General features: G+C 33.5%; 3 protein-coding genes across 9 annotated transcripts in view; 1 reads left to right on the forward strand and 2 right to left on the reverse strand.

Annotated features, from left to right (window-relative positions):
* LOC140055355 (diacylglycerol kinase theta-like) overlaps positions 1 to 5,998 on the reverse strand; it is a 50,800-nt gene extending 44,802 nt beyond the window's left edge. For 5 of the 6 annotated variants that reach the window (XM_072100706.1, XM_072100711.1, XM_072100697.1 and 2 more), the window contains exons 1-2: positions 5,710 to 5,989; positions 1,177 to 1,377 (exon numbers count right to left, since the gene is read on the reverse strand). In XM_072100706.1, coding sequence (XP_071956807.1) covers positions 1,177 to 1,377; positions 5,710 to 5,758 — 250 coding nt within the window. In that variant the 5' untranslated portion in view covers positions 5,759 to 5,989. Of the gene's footprint in view, positions 1 to 1,176; positions 1,378 to 5,709 lie in introns of all 6 variants that reach the window. The other variant, XM_072100688.1, reaches the window with a different exon arrangement.
* A 2,466-nt stretch (positions 5,999 to 8,464) lies between these two features.
* LOC140055453 (clathrin light chain B-like) lies at positions 8,465 to 13,707 on the reverse strand. Its single transcript, XM_072100795.1, has 5 exons — positions 13,501 to 13,707; positions 12,704 to 12,762; positions 11,950 to 12,073; positions 11,385 to 11,496; positions 8,465 to 10,365 (listed from the first exon to the last, which is right to left on the reverse strand). Exons 1-5 carry the CDS (start codon positions 13,673 to 13,675, stop codon positions 10,194 to 10,196), a joined length of 642 nt encoding a protein of 213 aa, XP_071956896.1. The 5' UTR covers positions 13,676 to 13,707; the 3' UTR covers positions 8,465 to 10,193.
* An 89-nt stretch (positions 13,708 to 13,796) lies between these two features.
* On the forward strand, positions 13,797 to 23,542 carry LOC140055422 (uncharacterized). 2 transcript variants are annotated; one of them, XM_072100766.1, is made up of 10 exons: positions 13,797 to 13,951; positions 15,430 to 15,486; positions 16,549 to 18,165; positions 18,461 to 18,662; positions 19,000 to 19,053; positions 19,305 to 19,402; positions 19,699 to 19,800; positions 20,145 to 20,223; positions 20,462 to 20,638; positions 21,920 to 23,542. In XM_072100766.1, the coding sequence occupies exons 1-10, from the start codon at positions 13,874 to 13,876 to the stop codon at positions 21,985 to 21,987; spliced, it is 2,532 nt and encodes an 843-aa protein (XP_071956867.1). In that variant the 5' UTR covers positions 13,797 to 13,873; the 3' UTR covers positions 21,988 to 23,542. The 2 variants fall into 2 exon arrangements, with proteins under 2 accessions (XP_071956867.1, XP_071956864.1); XM_072100763.1 differs by lacking the exon at positions 21,920 to 23,542 and adding an exon at positions 20,942 to 21,124.
* The last annotated feature ends 1,183 nt before the right edge of the window (positions 23,543 to 24,725 follow it).

A 24,725-nucleotide genomic window follows, 5' to 3' on the forward strand; every position in this document is an offset into this window, starting at 1 on the left:
ATTTGCGATAAACTTTATGGTAATGGTGACTAGTTGACATAAAAACAATTCTTGTGACATGGTTTAAAGACAATAGTCTCCAAGTTTAGTAATAATAGTTTCATCCAAGTATGGTAATAGTCTCCAGATAATCTCCTACAACCACTACAGTGTAGACTTGGGTCATTTCCTTAAATTTAGATTATTCTTAAACACAGTTTAGCAATTTACAAATTAAGTTTAGGAACCAATAACAGTTTTTAAACCAAAAAAAGAAATAAGAGCTTAAAAGAGGTTTTAATTACTGTAAAGTCCTTGTTCTTGGAGTATGTACTGTAGACACAGGAAAGAATTATAGGAAGTGGTCAGAATACTGTAGCTATACAACAACCGTCTAAATGTTCTTAAACTATATTTATAACCTCTCTATAATATCTATTTTAGGGAGACTGTTTGTATATTTATTCTAGCAACTTACGGCCATAAGGTGGGTGAACAATAGATCACAAAACAACAGGAATCCAGTATGAATGCAGCGAGGTGGACGCAGTGATGTAAAACAATCACTGCATGGTCATTAGCTGGTGTGCAGTACAGTTTTACAGTATACTTGTTGGCACTTACTGTATTACATTTGTGTACTTTTTCAGACTTGCCTACTGTATAAAGTTTTACTGTACTACAGTTCAACTCATGAGAATAAAGTTTATGATCCCCGTAACTTACTGTAATTGAAAGATTACAGAGCCACAAAGTAAGTTTGTGTTCTATGCCGATTTAAACTGTTTGCTTTGTACAGTTTCACCTAGCCGAAAATGTGACGTGAGAGGCTTTCACATTTGAAATTACCTCATTGTCCACAGCCCAGAAGAACTGGGAATGTAGTAAAATTCACCAAGCCAGGGAAATCCATCTCAAAGCTCTGCTTACACTTATCAAACTAGTTTGACAAAAAAGTGTGATACTGTATGCCCAAATATGGTAGTGATATGCCCAAATATGGTAGTGATGACATCACATGTCCATATATGGGCACATCCACATCACATGTTTTTTGTCACATAAAGTTTGATAGTGTAGACTGAGATTACGGCCTTGGTGAGAGTTGTGCCAAAATAAATGTGGGCTCATTTTCAAAAAGTCATCATTATCGAGTAATAGAAAACAAAGAATGTTCTCTAGGACACTATACCGTACCTTCACACGTTAATCCCTGTTTCGTAATGCCCCATAGCATTTCCGTACAATGGTGGCAGAAGGTTGGTCGATGAAATGACTTCTTGACAAATGTGTGGTGATGATAAGTGTCCGCAGATTCTGTATCAGCCGTTATGTCTACTCTTCTGCCAAACGATAGACTCTCCATAGTCTCTTTACAGTCACTACCAGGTAGGATAACTTTATTAAAGATAAGTTGAATAAAAAGTGTTAGCAGTATAGAGTACTACAATTACAACAAATACAAATTATAATAACATTTAAATAATTGTAGCCTCCACAGTACTGTAGTACGAATATTCAAAATTGAAAGATACCGAATTACACAGTGCCACATTAATGATAAATAAAAGTATTTAATCAGTACATTATGAAGTACAGTATTAAATAGATTCTACAGTATAATAGTTTTTTGATTGATAAAGTTTGAATAGAGCTACTGTACAGTACAGTAATTGCAGCAAGGAAATCTAACAACAGGACACTGAGCTTGCCTTGCCAAGATAGGAACTTGTATACATACTGTAGTGCTTTAACAATCCTTTGATCTTACTGTATGCCTAGCTGCAACAAATGCCACCAGTACTGTGATATGTACATATTCTCCGTGGCTTGCTGCCTGTTAAGGGGCGAGGAACTGATTGTGTCGCGGCCACAGAGAAACACTTTGATCTCTGAAGCTCAGCCATCCCTTTAACTGCTATTTGATGGTCTTTGTCTATCAGTAACTCTTTCGACTCTTTTTCACATCCACTCATACCGAAACTGTTTCATCCCTAACTTTCTCTAGACATCTTTGACTGAACACCCTTTACAGTATTTTTGGGTTGAGTACAGACTTATACAAATGCTCCAATCTCTCTTACTTACTGTATAAAATTAGTCTGTGAAACATTCCACATGTTAGTGAATAAAATGCAAATATAACATAACACACAACAAAACCATTTATTATTACTGATGATTTGATTGATGAAAAACAAAACACTTGTACATGCTGCCAGAGCAGAGGCACCGGTCTGACGCCAATAACATGGTTTACATCATGCCCATGGTTTATTTACATTTTAATTACAGATTTTTAATGAATAAAATATAAAAACACTACAAGACAACAACCTACACATAATAATAATATGTATTTATTGAACAATTTGGCCATTTTCATTTTGCTAAAGAATTTAGAATTTGGTGGAAAAAAAATCAGCGACCTTTCACCAGATTTAAAGTTAGCAATAGCATACAGTAGAAAAGGGTTTAGTTTTGGTTTATCCAAGTAAGTTTCAGCACAAACTAGACCCTTTTACACCTCAATGGTGAACATGGCATAGTTGTTAGTTTTCTAAACACTCTCCATCTTGTCAAAACAATCTTATTGTGATGTTCTGTACAGTATTGAACATTGACAATAAACTTGAATTTACAGTAATACACACCATTACAATGACATTCTATTATCAATATGAACACAATCCTGTCTCATCTCCCATTGGGGCTAAAGATGTTCTTTAAATGACCCAGTTGTTGGATTACTTAGAAATCTGACAATACTATTGTGTTTGCCAAGTGCGTTATTTAAAATGCAGTCAACACTAATCAATCAAATAACATTTATTTTGTGCTGCAACTAAAATTTCCACAGCAATAATCAGTTACAAAAGTTAAATAGATTGAGTGCTTCTTCTAACTATTGTTTTGAAAGTGTCATTTAAACAAGGTACTGTATTTAGAATTCATCTTGTTTCTGCTGGCAAGGAATTGGGGGTGTAATTTAAATACATTTTTTTTTTTCACCGCAAAAATGGGCACTACTGTGTATGAACAAAAAAGTTATTCAGATACGAATTATACAGATTAAAAAAAACAATTCAAAATGCATTCCTCTATCCTTATATTTCCTTCTTAGGAAAGAACATCAAGGTGTATTATTAACTAGGTCACATTATAAGTACCAAACTTCACTAACCACCAAACAAATATTAAAGGCAGAGTGGGATACAAGTATCTGTACATATAGCAACAGGTCAATAATATGTCGGATGATCTATCACCAAGGAAACCATCTTAGTTATTATCAAACTAATATCATTGACCAAAACAATACGTACAGTATAGTATTTTCACGGAAAACCAACTAACCAAATAAAGGACACAATTGCTCAGGTTCCGGCTTCGGCATGGTAATTAAAATTGCATCTTTCTTTTTCACACTATTGTATGCATCACATGGCTTCCGACTATCTTTGTACTCGATATGTGGCACGTCGTGAAAATGAAAAGTCGCTAATGATATACAGTACGCGCAATCTGATGCGAACCTGACCTAGAGTCGGACCACTAGGCCAAAGACCCTTTCCTCTGAAGGATGAGCCGGACCACTAGGCCAAAGACCCTTTACTCTGAAGTATGAGCTGGACCACTAGGCCAAAGACCCTTTACTCTGAAGTATGAGCCGGACCACTAGGCCAAAGACCCTTTACTCTGAAGGATGAAGTAAGAAAAATCAAGGAATTTGTAGAAAAGGTTTGTAAAATGGATTAATGCATGCACACTGGCAGAAATGTTTCATATCACATGAATAAATCCTCTAATTCAGATAGCAAACTGGCTTTATTAAGCCTCTAAAAAGAGAAAAGAATCCAGATTTAGAGCACAACAGCATTTTATTGTTTAAAATATCTTTTGATATTGATACAGTAATACACGTTTTTCACACACATTTTTTTCACATTATTCAAGCCAGTGGGCATTCTGGTTGGTCCGTTTAAAACAAGAGGAAGCGGAAATGATAGTACTGTAAAATAAAAAGGCCTGCAGTAACTAGCTGCTCGTGATGACCTTTCCCCCTTTTGTGGAAAAATGATCCCCTTTATTAAATCCATGCCTTGAATTGTGCACTTTTTGCAAAAAAAACGGTATCACATTGCTTTTCTTTGATAAATTATAATTAAACAGATTTTTATGATCAAACATAGTTTCTTCCAATCGAATAAACTGAAACGCAAGAATTGTACATTCTATGTACAGTATACCATGAACTACAAACAATACTCAGCATTTATCCACTTTGGCCAAACCAAAAAAAATCACAAATCTCCTAACACTGAAATCAATTGTAGTGTGGGTGAATCACCTAAATCTCAGCATCCTGTTTAAATTTCAAAATATGACAATAAATTTTACATCATAAATATTTTTCAAAAATGTCATTTTAGTATCTGAGACCAAGTTAAGGGCTACAGGTACTGTACTGTATGTTCACAATTTTTAAATGCAATTACTGTATCAAAACAATATCAGGTCATATACACTGTACGTACAGTACATGTACTCAGAATTCTCCCACGAAAACATTGAGTCGACGAAAGAATTCTTTGACATCAAAGGAATTCATACAGTACAATGAGTTGATTTGGAAAGTTCCAATCACTGAAAATAAGTTACATTTCCGTTGATAGTGAAAGTATTGCGATTGGCTCCGAGCAGGATCCGGTCATCTGGTACAGCCACTTCAAAACAGACTCAGATCGTTTAGGGGGAGCTTTTGTTGACATAGAAATTAAACACAACTTAATAATTGAAAGGAACTAGTTTCCAAAAGAATTTTTATCTCAAATTTTCGAGCAATTAAATGGAACTGGTAAGCGAGTGCTAATGTCGACACTGGAACTGATTGTTTACCAAGTCTACGTTCTCGTACTGGGCACACAACATAATGTATAGTTATATAGGAACCAATATGCGCATCAAACTGATCTGTACTGGTCGCCTTCATTCATACAGCATGCGTACATGATTCAACTATTACAGTTCCGGAAATAGTAGAAGATGCTCAACTCAAGCCGGGCTTTAGGTTATCCTGTTAGCTCCCGACCTCTACCCTATGTACTCTTGATCTGGATTACAGATCGCGATGTGTAAACCAGACCTAAAGATACTGTATTTAAAGCAAACAATAAAGAGGCAGCAGCATTTTTTATATATACACTGTATATATATTAAAAAGGTATAAAATACTAGTTCCTTATTACTGCCATGTCATATATACTACTGTATTACAATTACATACATCTGTAGTATTGACTTTCTTTCAAGTGTCATAACATTTAATTTTGATAAATTTATTTTCTTTTTTGTGGCTTCGAAATTTGATAACAAAAGTAAATGAAAAATGAATACAAAAACGATGTGCAATAGAACACTGAAAATGTAGCCCTACTGTAGGCGAATAGATGACCATACATGTATAGCTGTACAGTAATACTAGGCCTAGTGCTTAGCCCATTAAAAAAACATTGTCACACTGACCACATCACAAAAATGTAAACAAATCATTAATATATAGCCTAGCCTATATGTATTGTAATAACAAAACGAACTTAAGCACCCAACCAACGATAAACAACACAAAAGCACCAAATCGTAGCATGCTAGAAAATTGTGAAACGTGAAAATAGCTTGATATGTACACTAATTCATTATAACACCATTTTTAACACAAATCCACCCTACCTGGTTGCTTTTCTGGTCGCACTCGGCGAGGGTTTCCCGACACATTCATCACCGTTATCGACGGCTTTGTAGTAAACGACGATGCAACCAACGTAATAATCCTTGGAAATTTACACAAAATTAACCATTAAAACCTACATTCACGAGCCCATTTCATTCACCGTTAATTCTACATTGGTGTTGGATGACAGTGTTAGTATTACCTTCAACCCTTACAAATAAATTTATAGGAAAAAAAGATGATTTGAATGCCTACCACAATTTCTCACATCTGTTTAGAAGGCCTATTCCTATGCTAGCAATAAAATCAGAAATTGTTAGACGTCAGTCCAGTCGTATTTTTAGAACTTACAATAATAATGTATTAGACGAAAATAATAACCCTCTGGATTGCAGACTAAACGAATGGGTGTGGACTATGGTACTGTATTATATAGTGTTACATGTTGCTTTTCTAACTGGAGTTCTCATGTTTTACATAAATAATAATTAAAATATATATTATCTTTCAAAAAATAGTTTATTTTCGTATGTCCTAATGTTGTTACAAACTTAATTAAAACGTTAAATTATTGAATGAATCCTGTAAGAAAATAAATAAATAATGATCTTTTCTGTTTTCATCATTACGGTGACTGAATTAATCTAAATTCAGAATTATTTAATGTGTTTCTCGTTCTATTGAAACATCCTCTAAAATTATAAGTGTAATATAAGTAAGCTGACCACCGGGCAATGGAAAGGGTTCGGGAACAGACAGCAACAAGTGCGCGCGTATTCCAAAATTGAATGATCAAAAAATAAGGGCCCTGGCCCTGATTTGTCCTTGTTTTTCTTTCATTTCTCTCGAACCGCATTATGGCCTTCTATTTTGTTGTTTGAATTGTGTGTTTCTAGGCACTGAGTTTAGCGTTATCAAAGTTAATGATTTTTTATAGTTTTTTTTTATCCCTGGCACCGAGAGACGGGACGTATGGATTTATTCATTCCATTTGGTTCATATTTTTGGTTGGATGATGATAACTTAAATCGATCACACACTCCTGTTTGTGTACTCCACTTGACGTGAACAGACATGACGGGTTTAAATTGTATAATATTATTGTAATATTGTATAATAAACCACATCCCGTGAATGTTCTGTGAACTTATCTTACAGGTTTGCGCGAAACACTTTCAACCACTACGCGAGTTGCATGTCACTCCATGGCGGCGTCACTAATAACGAGATTGTTATTCCAGAGGGAATAGCCAGGGGGAGGAGAGAGATATGTATGACGTTTCATTATTATTTTTTTAATATCATCTTACTTTAATAATAATATTAATAGTTTAATGGTTTTAAATTTGTATAGCGCATAATACAAATAGACCGGTTACTGTCGACTCTCTTAATTACCTCTCTTCACAATCTAGTCCCATGCTTCTTCTGGTTGGCCACATTCATGGAGTATGGGATATTACAGAACAAATTCACAGAATAGAATAATACGCATTGATTGTTTTACCTTCAATTATGACTCAGAGTTCTGTTGTATGTTAATTTCGAATAATACCATGATTCTGCAATTCTCTGTGCCTGAGGTCTTTCGTGATAGTACAAAGTTTAATTAAACTTAAATGTTATTTCGGCCTCCACTCATACAAATCTCTAGTTATATATTATATTAAGCTAATTTAATTTAATTATTCCGTTTGTATTCTTCTTTTCTGATATTTGGCCAAATATCAAACAATGAAATAGTAGGCCTATATTTTAATTAGGTCTATAGAACAACCTGTTGTACATGGTGAATCAATTTCTGAGAATTACATTGAAAAACAAGTACGTGACAAGAAGAAGTAAAATAAATCTTTATTTAAATATCATTGTATGAGAAATAGAATTGTGATTAGTGTTCGGAAAGTCTTGTGTGACCGTGTTCACCAGCACCCTATTTACACTTTTCTAGCAATGATTCTAGCAAGTTTTTGATCAATATGCATCGACGTTGGTTAAACCATTTAAGGGAAATAATCTCACTTCTCGCGGATTGGTGAACATTTTTGGTATCAGACAGAAATGGGACAGAGGAGAGGGGGGAGCTCGCAAATTTATTCAAATAGAAAAGCTACTCGTGATCAAGGATTATGGTAAAACTGTCATATTTGCATCATTTCTCTGCTGATAGAAGCTTGGTTACCACTAGGACAAAAACTTAAACACGTACGCGTTACGTAATTTGACCAATCACGACGCAACGGATGACCATTCATGATTCATTGCGTCGTGATTGGTCAAATTACTTCACCAATCATAAGCGACAGTCCGGACGATCCATTTGCGGGTGAAAACTGCATTTTTTGGTGAACCCCATCACACAGGAAATCCCGGATGCGATTTTTTTTTTCGTAGGCTACATAAGTCCGGGGACCCCTTATATGAAAGATAGCCGAACTACCTCCTAAATATAACTAAACTCAAGCCTCTAAAGAATCTGTCTCTAACTCTAGTAAAAAGTTGTTGTTCATGGGATTCGAACACCATACATCGACATGCAAATTCCATAGTCTAATCCACTCGACTAAACAGCTCATTTCTTACGTCACATCTTATTGATAAGGCTAATGAATATTCATGTTTATTTTGTGACGTTTCACGAGGGGTCCCCAACTTATATACGAAAAGAAATATCGCATCCCGGATGAAGGTTTAATGATTCAGATTAATACCTTCAATTTGAACGTACAAAATAACGAAACCCTCACATTCATGTAATGATGAATATTTATTTTGTGAATTATTATTGTCAGTACAACATAATCATAATTTTCACCATATTTTTTCCCCTGAAATTAGATATTTTAAAAATTCTTTTCATAACCAAGAAATATCAGATGGCAGGACAGGGTGCAGTACTACATGTTACACTTAATACGAATAAATTTATAATTTTTAAATAACCGGTTATCAATAAAAACATAGTCAATACACAATCGTAGTAGGCCTATAGCTAATAGAATAAATTGGTTTCCGAATATACTGTAGAATATAATAAACACTAGCACAATTCCAAAATGTATGAACAAATTAACTCAATATAAAAAGTAAAAGCAAATTGTTACAAATTCAGAAACAGATTTGCTTGTTTGAGTTAAATATTTTGTTTTAAACCACACAGCTAACATAATGCCATATTGTACTGATATCATAACCTAGGCCCTAGTATCAAATAGTTTTAGCTTATTCAGAATTTTACAAACATAATTTAGATACAATCGGATACATGCTCACATAGATTTCATGCAAATTAAAGGTATTGGCCCTTATGCTGGTTCAGGGCACACCATGTCAAGGTTCAAAAACTTATGCTATACATTATTCATGCTGTTCTGGTGTACTGTATATATGTACACAATGAAATGAAAAAATGGCTTAAAAGGGGAGAAGGGTATAAGATTTTACCTTGAACATACTCTCGGTGGCAGTGACATTGCCCTGGAATATAAAGGGCTTAACACTGACTATACAGTAATAGTTGGTGATTGCAGGTATACCATCCAACAATTAGGACACTTACTGCACATGAGGCGTATGATAGACGGCCTAGGTGTGACAATGCGTAGCCCAACCAACGGCTAAGATCAAACAATACACAGAAAAAACATGAAGCCTTAATTGAAAAGTCTGGTTTAAAAAGTTTCCATGTATGAATTATCCCAGTAAAGACATCATACTCCCCCTCTAGAATTTGAATAATTATTACAACACAACATTTCAAATTATATATTACCTACATCCTACAATAATTCCCAATATCATAATTTATAAATCCTTTCTTATATAATTAATAATAACATATTCTTTCATGCTATTTTGTTACGTACTTAAGTACTACTAGAAATAGAATAGGGACAGTTTAGATGGCATTGACTCTTAGTAAAAAGTTATTAATAATAGCATCAATGATGAGGAAAGTTAACATTGACATTTTCCTATTTCCAAGTTAAGTAAAACTGAACATACACTATAGACAATATTATTACAATTAAGTGAAATTTCACATAGATCAAGTGAAATTCATTTTAACTGCACTTAACTGCAACTAACATCATTGTGGTGAAATTGTCAGGTAAAACTGAACATACACTATAGAGAAATTGAACATAGACTAATAAGTGAAATTTGATCTTTAATAAGATGTGGTGAAATTGAACTCGTGTAAAGTTTTACATATACTAGAGACAGAAATTCATCACACTTAAGTAAAATTTCACTATAAAGTTTCATTCAATTTTAACTTAAATGAAATTGACCGTCATTGTGGTGAAATTTACTGGACCTCGGTAAATTTGAACATACCCAATTTAAATGAGCATATAAGTGAAATTCAGTATACACTTAAGAGGAAAAACATACGCGACATTGAAATTCAGATTTTAGGTTAGAATATTCTATAAACAGGTATTAAAGGTATACAAACAGAATACAAAGACGACATGAGTTAACGTGTAAGCCCAGTTTGCTTGAGATGCAAGAGTAACGATCGCATCCGTGTCACATCTTTGGTCGTTTTACTGTTTTTAGGGTTAAAATCGCAGAGCCTAGCAACACGTTCCCACTCTTGTCCTGGAATGTCCTCATCTCTTTCTTGAATAAATGCTTCTTCACTTGCTCTAAAAGAATCAAATAGAAATAAGTTTTTTGAAAAATGATTTGGGTAATCTATTTATGATCTTGTATTGATAAGTGGCTACAGACGTCAATTGATTGCCATATTGTTCATTGAACATGTGTAAAATTGATTTATGTTTTGTTAATTTATACTTTTATTTGTATGTGGCTATGATGACAGTGACGGACTTGTAAGTCTTAACGATTCTCAGATGAAAGTAATGATTTGTATGTTACAATTTCTAGTCATTTGTTCTTTTTTAAACCTTATTATTACGTTTCATTGTCGTTGTTGATTATGTTTCTGTCTTTTCTACAATAGAAGGAAATAAATGTTTATTTTGATTTGACACAACTTTTTTTTTAATGTTTTCGTAATTGTACCTATGTTGAATTGAATGTATGTAAAAACAAGGTTTATTATTGAAACAAAACTAAATTGCTGGAAAAACGGAAGCAGTGATGTGGGTTTGATTGGTCTTGTCAAATTTATCAATTGTATTTAGGTTTAAGGTTAATATGTTTCATGGTTTTTCACAAGCACCTTGAGCACTTTAGTGGATATGTGCGCTGTATAAATATTATTATTATTATTAGAACAATGGCATTTCTGAATATTTGAGAATAATAGCATTTGCAATCCTTTTTAGAAATGTTTTCATTTCATTTGTTTCAAGCCATTGAATTTCATCTGCTGCCCTCTATCTATACTTTGCTCAGACTGACGTGTCATGAAGCCATTCTTTCCAAAGGAAATCGACTAAAATAAAATGTCCTCATTGCAAAGCTATAGGCACGGTTGTGTATAACAACAGTAAAGACATTCTCAACACCCTCGAGTGCACCACATCTCCACTATCGCACTCTGACTTGGGCATAATTTGTGCAACATTCTTTGCTAATTATTAGCATAGTATTTCCCTTAATGATCTTTATGATTACTTTCCAAGTCAAGTATCTGAAAATGTATGTATTGCTTTTATAAAAAAATAAAGAAAATGCATTAATATTTCCACCATACCTGTTGCTAGTTTTCATCTTTTCTTGTTGTTCAGATCTTTTGTTATACCAATCATTCAGTTCTTTTTTAGCTGTTTCTCTCCAGTCTTCTTTTAGTTCATCAGCCTCTTCATCTGAAAGATTAATAGCAGCTAAATTGTTAACCAAAATACTTTTTTTGATACAGTATAACCCAGGCAATCTAACAACAGGATTCTGAGCTCAAAGGGTTTATCTTTGGCTGCAACAACACGATCAGTTCCACACCCGTTAATTTTGGGAAAGTGCATTCCTCTTCAGTGTCAATATATTACCAAACACACAAGCTGTATCATGTCTAGCATTAATGAACATCATGCAGTATTACATCTTCTGACAGCAACCTTCATCCCATATACTATAATGTAGTATAGTGAGACATTTAGGAGTAAGGTACTATGTTAAGGGCCTCTTGTAGTCAGCAGACACAATACTGCAGGATGTTTACTGTCGCTAGACATGATACCATAGTCGGCTAAATATGTTTGGAGCTTGTCACAAATCCTGCATGTTGTTTATAAAGATATATTAGCGTTTTGTTCGATTACCTTTCTTGGCAAGCAATTCTTCTTGTTCTACTCGCCATTTCTTAATCTTTTCTGGTTCATTGGCTAACCGGTCTACTGATGAGATGGCTGAATACGCATCACTTGGCCCATTTTCTTGAGGAGCCTGAAATCACAGAATAAAAGAATAGATTTTTTGTTTAAAATTGCATCACTAAATCATCTCAAATCATGAAATCACTGTATCTATTCAAATAAATGTTGATACAATCTGTACACTTGAACATTTTTAGCTTTCTTGATAACCCTTAAAAGACATCCCTATTTTTGATAATGGATGCGATTGTAAATAGTAAGATGAAAGCACTGTACGAGTATACTGTAAGTGTGAGCAGTTCAACCTTACATACAGTACCTTCCTTAATTCTGTTTTCTAATGGATAGATCACAAAGCTCAAACTTGTTTGACAAAAAAATGTGGTGTGCCCAAATACTGTATGGTAGTGATATACCCAAATATTGTAGTGATAGGACATCATGTCCATTATGGGCACATGAAATTTTCTTGTCACATAAAGTTTGACAGAGCCTAACAAAAACGTTTAAATATCTGAAACTACTATGTACATTTAGATTAGAATTGATCTTAAAACTTGTACACGATGTTATGCTCAGACTGACGTGTCATGAAGCTATAATTCCAAAAAGGAATAAGCTAAAATATAATGTCCTCATTGCAAAATCATGTGTACAGCGAGATTATTAAAATCATTTTGTTTTAATGTAAATAGCGTACCTCTCCACCTACTTCACCGCCACCAAGAATATCAGCCTCAGCACTACCAAAGTCTGCATCTAAAACGGAAAGAGAATGTTTTGTAAGCCAATTTTAATCTGCCACAAGTTACTTAAAAATTAATAATTCCTTAATGGATGGACAGTCTTTCTGCTGTAAAATTACTAAATGATTATACAACTAGCCTAGGCCTACATCGATTGCCTAAAATCAAAAGAAAAAAAAAATTAAAACATAGTGTATAATTAATAGTACTTATTAGCATATTTGCACTGGGACTGCACCACCACGATAAAACGGTCGTGTCGTCACACATGCTTAGTCAGTATTGTTTTGTAGGCCAATCTTTTAGTTTTAAGAACATTTTACTGTACAAATTTTGTTCATAAAAGACTGTCTGTCTTGCGCTACCCAGGCACCCACAGCATAATTGATTGTCATCAATCAAAGAAGATGTCTTCCGTTTCATGGTAAAAAGGCGTATTTATTGGGAGTTAAATTATTAATATTAATAATTATTATAATTTTCTATAATTTAATATAAATAAAATAAACGATTCATTGAAGCTTGAAGAATATCCAGCTTGATTAGGTCTATATAGCCTAGGGCTGTTGTTAAAACATTAATAGGCTAGTCGGCAATGGGCTAGCTACTGCAGCCTACAGTACTCCTCGTAGGCCTCGGTGTCTTACCAACATGCAATGCATGCAATGTCAAACACGGAGGCCGGCCCGCGCCCCGGCTGCAGTCCGGGTCTTGTGACTCACCTCGCCCACCACCGTCATTTTATACTTACTTCCTTGGTCAACTGCTTGAGCGTCTGTGGTTGGACCGCCGCTGAAATTCTCGTCTTCAATACCTGCTAATTCATCTTGCTCTCTAGCTAAAAATGCTGCGGCTGGGTCCTCTTCCGTGGCTACAGGAGCTGAATTTGGGTTGATTCCACCATCCACATCAAGAAAGTCGGCCATTTTGTATCGTGTGTATGATGGGCGTTCGGAAAGTTTCGGTTATTTTCGTAAGTCATGCATCATCAATCGGCTCTGCATAATTCATATGGCGCCACCAACCTCCAAAATTAGAACACTTTTTTTTAATGGTGGTTTTTTACAGATTTTTTATCGCGACGTCGTAGAGAATTTCCCAGCTGGTACGGTTGTGTTGTAATAATGACTGAAATTATTGAAACAGTTCGTCATTTACAACAAAAACTCGATTCATTATTCTCTAGTGAAGAATTTGATAAAGTAAGTAGCTCCACGAGGCCTTTAGCTAGACTCGGAAACTGACGCTAGGCCTAGGCCCACCAGAATAATAGTTAGTAGTAGTTAGTTCTCACTGTCTGTGAGACGAAAATCAGGAACGTTTCGGGCAACGGACGTTTCGTACCACTTTTTAGGCCGAAATTTCATCTCGCTTGTCCTTGAGCCGACCAAATGACAGTTAATGCAATTTATTGTATTATTTATCACCAAGTTTAAAATATGTTTTAACTTAACATTGAGGCTAGCTAGGCCTACTAGAACTATTTATTTCATTTCAAAGGTAATTTTTACTAAAAATTATAAATATAAATAATGCAGTTTCACCATGATGTTTGTTTATTAAATTATTGGTTCGAAAAAGCCACCAACCAAGTATACTTGGCTTGTTTGAATGCTGAGCCTTACATTGAATTTGGTAATCCAAATAGAACTTTTAAAATCTAATTAATTGCGACACTGTTTGGATTCATTTGATTTGATAATTAAAAGAAGGGCACACCCAGAGAGTGCAAAACTCTGCCTAGGCTATACGGATTAGGCCAAGTTGAGCCGCCGACAAGTTGAGCCGCCGCCAGAAAAACGTTATTTTCTATGGAACGCCAAATGCTAACTTTCGCCGGTGCTCGTTCAATTTATGTTAGGGATAACGATGTACATTCAAACGTTTATCATGGTTTTTAGTATATATATATTATTAAATATTATAATTAAAGAAATAATTATGAAAATCTGGCTTGTAGATTCCAAAATACAGTGATGTTTTTAGCCAAAAATGATGTAAACATGTTGCCCCTCATTCAGTCGGCAGTTGTTTGTATGAACTAGGCTAGGCCTAGGCCTACTCCATTTTTCGGTAAAATAATTACATAAAATCACGTTTTTTTAGTAAAATATTTTGTGTATTAACATTTTAAAATTCAATAAAATATGATATTAAAAGATTAGTAAATAAAAAACAATATGTATTTAACCTCATTCGAAAAAATATTAATACTCTATTAGTATTAATTAGTCCTGAGAGACAACGTGACTTTACGTGGTAGGCCTCCTACACGCGAGAAAAATTATGAGTGCACTGAATTCTTTCCTCGAAAGATTAAAAACAATTAAATTATTAAATATTAGTTATTACTACTTTCCTTTGCTTGCTGTGTTAATTGTAATAGGCCTATGTAATTATATATTATTTATTTTCATGACAAAATAAACCAAGACCATGAACTTGTACTCTAGGACAACATCCTAATCACTACGCGAAATGTCGTAAAAGACGCATGCACTGGGCGTTTCATAGAAATCACCGGCGGCTCAACTTGTCGGCGGCCCAACCGGTCATATCCCGGCTATACATACAGTATGATGAAAACTTTTATACATTCATTTTTTATTTATTCATCAAATTGATAATTGATTAGCAATATATGTAATGAGTTTATATATAATGGGGTTTTTTTTTGCAGATAAATGCTGTGTTACAAAAATTAGATCAATTGCCCATTTCCATTGAAGTTTTACAGGTTTGTTTATTGCAATTTGTCATTAATATAGATTATAAATTTACACTGCAGTTGAACAGACCATTAAACTCCCCCCAAAACTCCTCCAATTGTCTTTCGATATATCTCCCTGATGGAGTATTTCGTGTCATCTCCTGCTCTTCTGCTAAAATGCAATTTCTCCCAATTTTTTGGAATAAAAAAATATCCTGATATTGTAAATGTATACAGAATTATAATCTTTAGGCTCTATAGAATAGAAAGTCCATGATGTTTAAAGACCCCTTCCCTGCAATTTTGGACGTTTTTTGGAAAATAATACATATATATCACTTTAAAAACATTAAACCATGTCATTCCTTGTCTTAAATGTACGTTTTATGGTAAATTATGATAAAAAGTGAGAAACAATGCACTACCTACTGTAAGTAGCTCGCGGCGATCGACCTCTCGTGGACGGTCTTAGGCCTAGCCTAGCTAGGCTTAGTTTTGTAGGCCTCTAGCTGGTAAACATCGGTAACGTACGAACATCGTACGCGAGCTATATACCTAGCCTGACGTTGTATAGTTGCTGCATTAATTGTCTTTCTATTTTTGCCAGACTCCGTTGATACAAATTGGGGAAAACCCGGTATTTTCGCTGAAAAGTTAGGAGTCTTCCATTTGTTTTGGCCTCACGATCGATCGAAAAGTGGGCGAATTACAGGTGAAAAACAAAAATATCAATCCGCGCGCAATGCATTTTGGGATTTATAGCGGGCCGCTATAATTATTAGAATCGACTTATTTTTCACATTTTTAACCGTTTAAAGACGAAAAAAGTTATCGCAATAGGACCATATAGTATTATTTTTACATTAAATATAGTTTTGTGATGTTAAATTAGATCTAAAAAACGTAGGGAATGGGGCTTTAATACATGATTTTTATTAGCTTTCTATGTGGTTTGGACATTCTTTCATAAAACCTCTCGATATTTCAAGTTTACAGGTCCGAATTTAACCTTCCGTAAGTGTACACCCACTGGGGCTGAAGTTTCATTTAGCAAAACACTACTTCACTGCATTGTTTTTATAATTTTAGGGAACTGGAATTGGAAAAGCAGTCAACACATACAGAAAGCATGAGGGCGGTGTATCAGAACACGCTAGGAGTCTTGTCAAGAAATGGAAAGCACTTGTTCAGGCTGCAATGGATGCTGAAGCAGAACAACAGACAAACCATGAAACAAAACTATCAACTGATGAAAAGAGGACACCTGTCAATAAGCCAGTCCAAGATAAAAGTGAACAAAACAACAGCTGCAAAATAAAAAAGACTCATGATTCAGAACATTCTAAAAATCTGACTGATAAAAAACATGAATTAACAAATTCTAAAACCAATTCAAAACCTGATCGAACTAAATCTTTACCCAAAGACTCTTCACATAAAGAAAAAGGAAAAACACTTAAATTGAAGTCCAAGTGTGGAAAAATTGTTCCCAAAAACAGCCAAAATGTTGATAATAAACTTGAAAATAAGAAAAAGAGTTCTTCATTGGTGGATTCACAAGCTAGATCGTCAAAAGGCTCTTTAGCAAATAAGGAATCATCTTCCAAAGTAACCAAAGATAAGACAAGGCAATCTAAAGTACCAACAGCTATGCAAGAAAGTGATGAAAGCACTGATAAAATAACTAAGAAAGTTAAATCTCCAGAAAAGAATGTTGGATTAGACTATCAAAATTCAGGGTTGTCTTTTGATGCTTGTTTGGCAGGACCTTCAACTGCAGACAAATTATTAAAGAGCCCTGTTCGTCAAAATTTAAAAAGAAAACTTGAAGATCAAAGAAATGCAACAAATGTTAGTCAAAAAACCAATATCAATGAAAGAGAAAATTCATTGAGGACAAAGAGTAATAATGTCAAAAAATTATCAAAGCTATCTATCCCATCTTCTAAGGACACTGATAATAACAAAGGTAAAATCAGTAACAATGTAGAAAAGAAAGGTAAACAAAATATTGAACAGCAGGATAAAAATGAACGTACTGGAAGTCCTTCCCGCAAACCTGAAAGATCAAAAGAAAAGAGTAAAAATGTAAATTCGTTGAAAAAGGAAGATATAAATATAGTTAAAAGCACAGTTACAGATCAGAAATCAAGTTCCGCAATAAAAAAAATAGATATAAAATCAGAGAAATTTATTGATGCAAAAATAAAAAATCTTGATGCTACCAAATGTTCTTCACCACAACAGAAAAGTAAAAAGACAACAATTGAGTCAAAGATAAAAGATGACAAAAAATCGATGAAGAAAGTGGAAAAGCAACAAGCAGAGAAACCGAAAGAACAGAAGGATAAAGTAAATGAAGATAAGAAAAGGGTGTATTCTTCAGATGAGGAAAGCCAGGAGGAAATAAGTTTTGAGAACACTGGTTTATCATTTGGAGATTGTTTATTCGGTGATTTGCCAACTCCTCCACCAAATAATTCGAAAGGAAAGCTTAAGAAAAAGAAAACTCAGTTGCCACAAGAGCAGAAGAAGAAAGCAGCCAAATTTAGTACTAAATCTGAAGGAAGAACAAAACAAAAACCAAAGGAAGAAGGTAAAGTTTCTTTAGCGTCATCCAGCAAGACATCCAAATCCAACGATGATAGTAATGATAAAAAACGAAAATCAGTGAGTACGCCCAAGGAAACTCCATCATCTAAAAAGGTAAGTGTGTTAAAGTCATTACAACTTGTTTCTATAAAAGAATTGAGTTATTAGTTAAATAATAGATATAAAGCTTGTGTCCTGAAGATTATGGGTTGAGAGTCAACTTTTTTTTAAACTTGTCTATGTTGATGTAAAGTTTGCGGTACATTAACGTATGTCTGTAGTTCTGAAGAACTGTTTATACCATTTTCTCATGCAAACTTTCAAACAATATAAAACTTTTTTCATATGTTATGAAGTAAAATGCTGTAGGAATTTATGATGCTTATTTTTTCTTTTGTTCTAATATCAGATAAAAAATACTTATGATTCTGGGATATTATTGCCTGAAATTAGCAATGACTATAAGCCACTTCCACGGATAGGTGATGACTCTTCGCCACGAAAGCGCTGGAATGCACAGTCTGCCATTGACAGTAGTCAAATACAGTTTAAAGGTACAAAGGAGTCCAGAACTAAGGTGTTCTCTGGCAAAGCAAGAGTTCATCTCACAGGTAAATATTAGGCTCTGTCTACGCTATCATATGACAAAAAGATGTGATGTACAGTACCCATATATGGACACGATGATATCATATCAGTACCATAATTATTTAGGCATATCACTACCATATTTGGGCACATCACATTCTTATTGTCAAACTAGATGGATCTTGTACTTTAGCAGTTTTAAAATGTTGCTCTTTTAATATCTTGAAAAGGTTATTTTGTTCCAAGTCTGCTGATCTCTGCCAACACCTAGAGAGAGATTGTGAAATATCGCTTCTCATTTTATAAGGCTCAATTTTATAATGTTGTATAAAAAACTGCCTTAATTTTTGTAATATTCAGCTGTTCCGACATTGTTTGATGCGTGTATGCGGATTTTGTGTGACAATATTGACTGTAAGTATATAATGTTTTAACCCAGATTAAAAAATTGAGAGTGACTGTTTCTTTAAAGACATTAACATTTATAAGTTGCAAACCTTGTGGCCACTTGAATAGCCTGGTAAACCCTGTTTAACATGGTACAGAGGTGTTTTTTATAATACTTAGTATAAAAAAGTAATAATAATTAAGATTCAATTTACATCAATTACTCATTATAATATTTCAAACTGACTTGTTTAGAGGTGTACAACTTTATCTTCTAGTACTTGAAGATGTTGGTGGTGTACCGTTTGATATATTAAAACCTGTTATGGAACGTTGTACGTATCAGCAGCTGTACAGACTTGAGGAGTACAATCCGGTAAATTTATGCATTTAATTGATGTTTATTACGTATAAAGTTCTCTCATTTTATGAATATTGGAGGAACTCCATTCATAGTTTGTACAGAATTCATGACAGTTGTAATAGTCTAATAAAAATCATTGTACTTCCACAATCCAACATCCATCAGCGTTGGTGCAAATTAATATTTTTTTCTTTTTTTTTTTGTATGTACTATCCAAAAAAAGGAATGAATGTATATTGCTTAAAAAAGTTTATTTATACTTTAAACTTACAACTAGATATAAGGTAGTAAATGTTTTTTCTTTGAAGCACTTTGTAGAGGATTCTGATTACTTGTGGCAAAAACATGTTGAAAAAGAATTCAAGTTTGCAAAACCATGTCTAGCGGAGACATGGAAAGAATGTTATTTGGTATGTATAATTCACACTAATACCATAATTAATATTTAATATGTTTAGAAAATTTTAAATTAAATTATGAAGTGGTAAACAGAGAAGCAGTACAGTAGATGACGAAAAGTTCAATAATTGTAACTAATAGAGTGCCTAGAACTATTTACTGTATTTAAAGTAATGTCTTCTTAATACAGGGTTGCCGCCTGATGAAGAGTTGTACTGCAAAACCATCTTATTTCTACTCTTTTGTTTCTCAATAAAGTTTCTCTATTAATAAGTGTCTCCCTTAAAGGGAGGTGTCTCAAAGGAGGTGTTCTACAGTAATACATATTTATAAAATAAATCTTCATATTTTTCAGAGAAGCTTTGATGAAAGAGAGCAAAAATTCAAACTACTAACTGAAAATATAACAGCTTCATATGCAAAGAAAGACACAGGTCAGTATGCTATCAATCTGTTATGGGTTTTTAACAATATTGATAGGAAATTTCTTTAACATGAATAGTGGCAACGTGTCAGGTGTTAAATGACATATATGGTAATGTCCCCAATTGGCAATGTGTCAGGTGTTAAATGACATATATAGTAATGTGTCAGGTGTTAAATGACATATATGGTAATGTCTCAGTTGGTAAATGACATATTTATTTATTTGCTTTTTAATATGTTTTATAGGACGTAAGGTTATGTTAGCATATGTTGATCGTCCTGCTAAAGCGCCACGCAATGTACGACGGAAACAAGAACAACACGGCACAGCTGGTCCAGTAACTCAACAAGAAGCACCTCATAAGAGAAGTTCCTGGGTCGTTCCAAGAAATGAAGATACATCACCCAATAAACCAGTTAGAAGTAAGTAATAGGACTTTCATTTCAAAACACATCATTTCTTATATACTATAAGGGCCTAGGATAAATATATGAGCATTTTATGGAGTTATTGGTTTATATACAGGGCATTATTTAGATAACTTGATTTTTATAAATAGAACACTGTTAGGGACTACATACAATCATAAAAGTGCTTTTTCCAAAAGATATTGTTAAAGTCATGTATTGTCCCAATGTAGAGCAACTGAAAATAAAGCAGATTTGAATTAAACACTCATATAAATGCTGTCTATTTACCATGCAAATCCCATTTGTAAAAAACAGATCAGCGAAGGAAAAGAAAGCGTAAAAGATGTAGGAATCGAAACCGGAACAATCGACGTAAACGAAATAAGCTGGGGACGTATACACCTAGTCTTGGGTGGATGAAAAGACATGGCCTGTTTTGATTTGTAATGTAAATTGCATAGACAATATATCATACTGCTTGTGTATAACCCCACAACAAAACTTGCTTAATGTCATGTTCATGCCCCACCCCAAACATCAATTTTACGTTCAAATTTATTGGCTTATATCGGATTCAGTATAGTAATATAACCAATCATAAATTTGCTTGCCTGCTTATATTTACAAATGAATTATATTACAAAATATAAATATATAATTTTTATTTAGCATCAGCTATAGAACTCTTCTAACAGTTTTTTCTTATTTTCCTATTTTATTTCAGTTCTGTAGTATGTAATTATTACATAATGTTACAAACAATGATAATGATATTTTAATTGTTTGCTTTTTTCTTGCATTGTATCATTACTAACTACCAGGATTTTTGCCAATTGCACTTTGAACTGTAATGAACATAACATTTTTTAACCATATTTAATGAGGGTGATCCATCCAGCTATTGCTGATCATTAGGGACCCTCAGAGGTTCACAAGACAAACATATACACAAGATGCTCTACATAAACAAAGTCTTATTACAAGTCTTTGACAATAGTAAAATTCTGTAATACAGCATCTCATGTTTATCACATGGTGCCTGTATCGTGTAAGGTTAGGTGACAGAGGTTGGTTTATGATACAAAGAAACATTAATGTACGTGTCTCAAACTAATGGGGTTAAGTTTCTATCGTCTTGTGAAGTAAACTTTTTGTAGGGTGTAAAAATTCTGCAATTCAGATACTACAAGAACAATAGAGACCGACACATTGACTTAACACAAATACCTTGGTTGTTATTACATTTTAATACATCATTTGATATTATTCTCATGACATTTTATTCTTCCATAGCCACCAAGATTATAGCACCCATGATGCAGAAGACGTTACGATTCATTAAGAAACTACAGAAAAGATGATGCTTTCAACGCTGCGAAATCACAAGTTTTTAATAAGATCATTTCAAAATTATTCTACAGAAGTTACTGCAGTAACTACAATTTCTTTACTGTACTAATGTATGATGTATTAACTGTATGTAAAATGCGGTTTAAAGATTAAACAGTGTACAGTTACACAGTTACAGCAGTTGGTGCAGTAATTGCAGTAGAAAATTTTACAAAAGATTTATATGTGATGCTTGCTTACTGTAGTAAATTATCAAATAAGATGCAGTTTTCTATAGATACAGTATAATAAATAGAATTTTAACTTTCCCCAGAACCCCAGGTATAAATAATCACCTTAAAGGTGTTTTTTTTTTCTGCGTGCACCTACAGTATAATATTTCTCGGACACCAGCAATAGTCACTACTTATATAGTTTAGATAAATATATATTTTTTGTTTACAATGTCAAAAATATTGAAAAAAAAGTACTTTTTCTTATAATTATATGCTTGAAATTTAGAATTTTATTTACTATATATTATTATAGTAGATTCACTATAGAGAAAAACATTATTTATTGATTAATCAAATTATTAACTGTGCAATAGCATATGTCTTGCTTTAGAATTTATATCCGTTAAAATCAATAATGAATACCATGGGTTTAAAACCTCATTCCATTAAAATAATAATTTTATCACATTTATATAGCAAAGTACCCTTTTCATGAGTAAAAGTATGTCCAAAGGCGCTTAAATATATACAGTAATAAATTGACATGGATATACATGAACTTCGACATGCTTCTTCCCTAATACTTGGTTCCCACTAGGAAATGCGAGGACGTAAGCACAACGTGAGTGAGTTGACCAATTAAAAGCAGGTGTTCAGATAATCCATACTGTAGCTTGTGATTGGTCAAATGAATTATGTTGCGCTTTTGTTACGTCCTAGTAGGAACCAATTTTTTATATTCATGTCAGTGCAGCCAACTACAGTGCTCTCCCCTCTGTCCACTAGTGGCTGTGTGTACTTTGCACAAGTGCAAACAAGTATTTTGTGTACACTGTTTATATACAACCAGAACCATGGAACTATTAATTCCATTCCACTGTTTACTACTCCAGCACTTACAAAATGGTATATTTTTGACTAACAGAAATTCACTGTACCACTGTACATAAGAGCCCTTTATTAAACTATCAAACTTGTTCGACAAAAAAGTGTGATGTGCATAAATATGGTAGTATTTTTTTGTCACATAAAGTTTGGTAGTGTAGACAGAGCTTTAGAATCATGATTTCACAATTTCAATTAGTCAAATTGTTGTTTAATTATAATTAATTAAATTTTTTCTGTTTTAAGAAATAATGCATTTTAATTAATGAAACAATTAACAGAAATTTCATGGGAATGAAATGAATGATTATTTTATATTATTGAATTAAAGGCAGCAACAAAACTGTTTACACGCAGCTACCTGTTTTGACTTCAATGTAATATTTTGTTATTTTAAAAATCCTGGATTTTTCAGATTTGTATTTGTGTCACTGAAATATGAACACAAAGGCAATAATATATATAAAAAAGTTATTCTCAAATATAATAAAATAAAATAAATAATTTATATTATTCATTAAATAACACATAAAGTAAAAGTGTATTCTTGCCTATTGATTGGATGGTTGATAACACATCGTGTTGTACAAGTAGAATTCCCACGCTAGTATCAATCTGAAGTGGTACAATCAAATAATTAAGTGCTGTTAATCTCTGTCTACACTATCGAACTAGTTTGACCAAAAAAGTGTTAGATGTGCCCAAATATGGTAGTGATAATTCTTAAAATATGGTAGTGATATGCTTAAAATATGGTAGTGATATGACATCATCATGTCCATATATGGGCACATCACATTTTTTTTTTTTTGGACTTCTTTATTACACAGACATAATTATTCTGTTAATACTTCCATATTATTGTAACCTCCTAATATAAGTATAAGTAAGCAAGGCCTATATACACTATTTCTTTTCTTCAACGAATTAAAAACCATCCTCTATCATCTTGATTAGCTGCAGTGGAGTACACAACACCAAACATTTAACAACTAACTAAACCAAAGATAGTTTGTTGTCGTCGTCTCGTCAAAGAATTGTATCAAAGAATATATATCACAAGAATGAGTAATCCGCGATTTTCCCTGTAACAGTAATATTGTCCATGTGGTAGGGCGCCGCCATAAGTGTGGATGTATCTGGGATGTATACAACTTTTTGTGACGGTTTCACTAATCAAAGGCTGGACCACCGGTAGTATTTTCATGATAAAAAATGTTATCAACTACATGCCAACATCATGTTAAATACTATTTGGATATTTAATTGTTCGCTTTATGCAATTTATTTAGTAAAAACTGCCGTATAAACAGTTTGCTTTATCAACCGGGCGCTACAATAGCGTGACCGGGCGTGTTGGTGTTTACGCGTTTTCACTAAGGATAGTTTAATAATATTCCTATATTTAACTTGTTTCTGGTAAAACAAATAAATGTTAATGACATTTAACATTTTTTCCTATTAATAACATGTATTTTATACTGATTTATATCATAAAAACAATACTTAATTTACCGGGCGTAGAGTAGTACACGGGCAATGGTAAAGAATAGGTCGTGCTGAGTAACGATTCGTTGACTTTTGGTGTTGCTGTGTTAGGCCTTTTTTGTGAACTAACTTAGCATGTTAGTAAATAATTGTCTGTAAAA

Source organism: Antedon mediterranea, chromosome 1, assembly GCF_964355755.1.
Source record: "Antedon mediterranea chromosome 1, ecAntMedi1.1, whole genome shotgun sequence".
NCBI classification, from domain to species: domain Eukaryota; kingdom Metazoa; phylum Echinodermata; class Crinoidea; order Comatulida; family Antedonidae; genus Antedon; species Antedon mediterranea.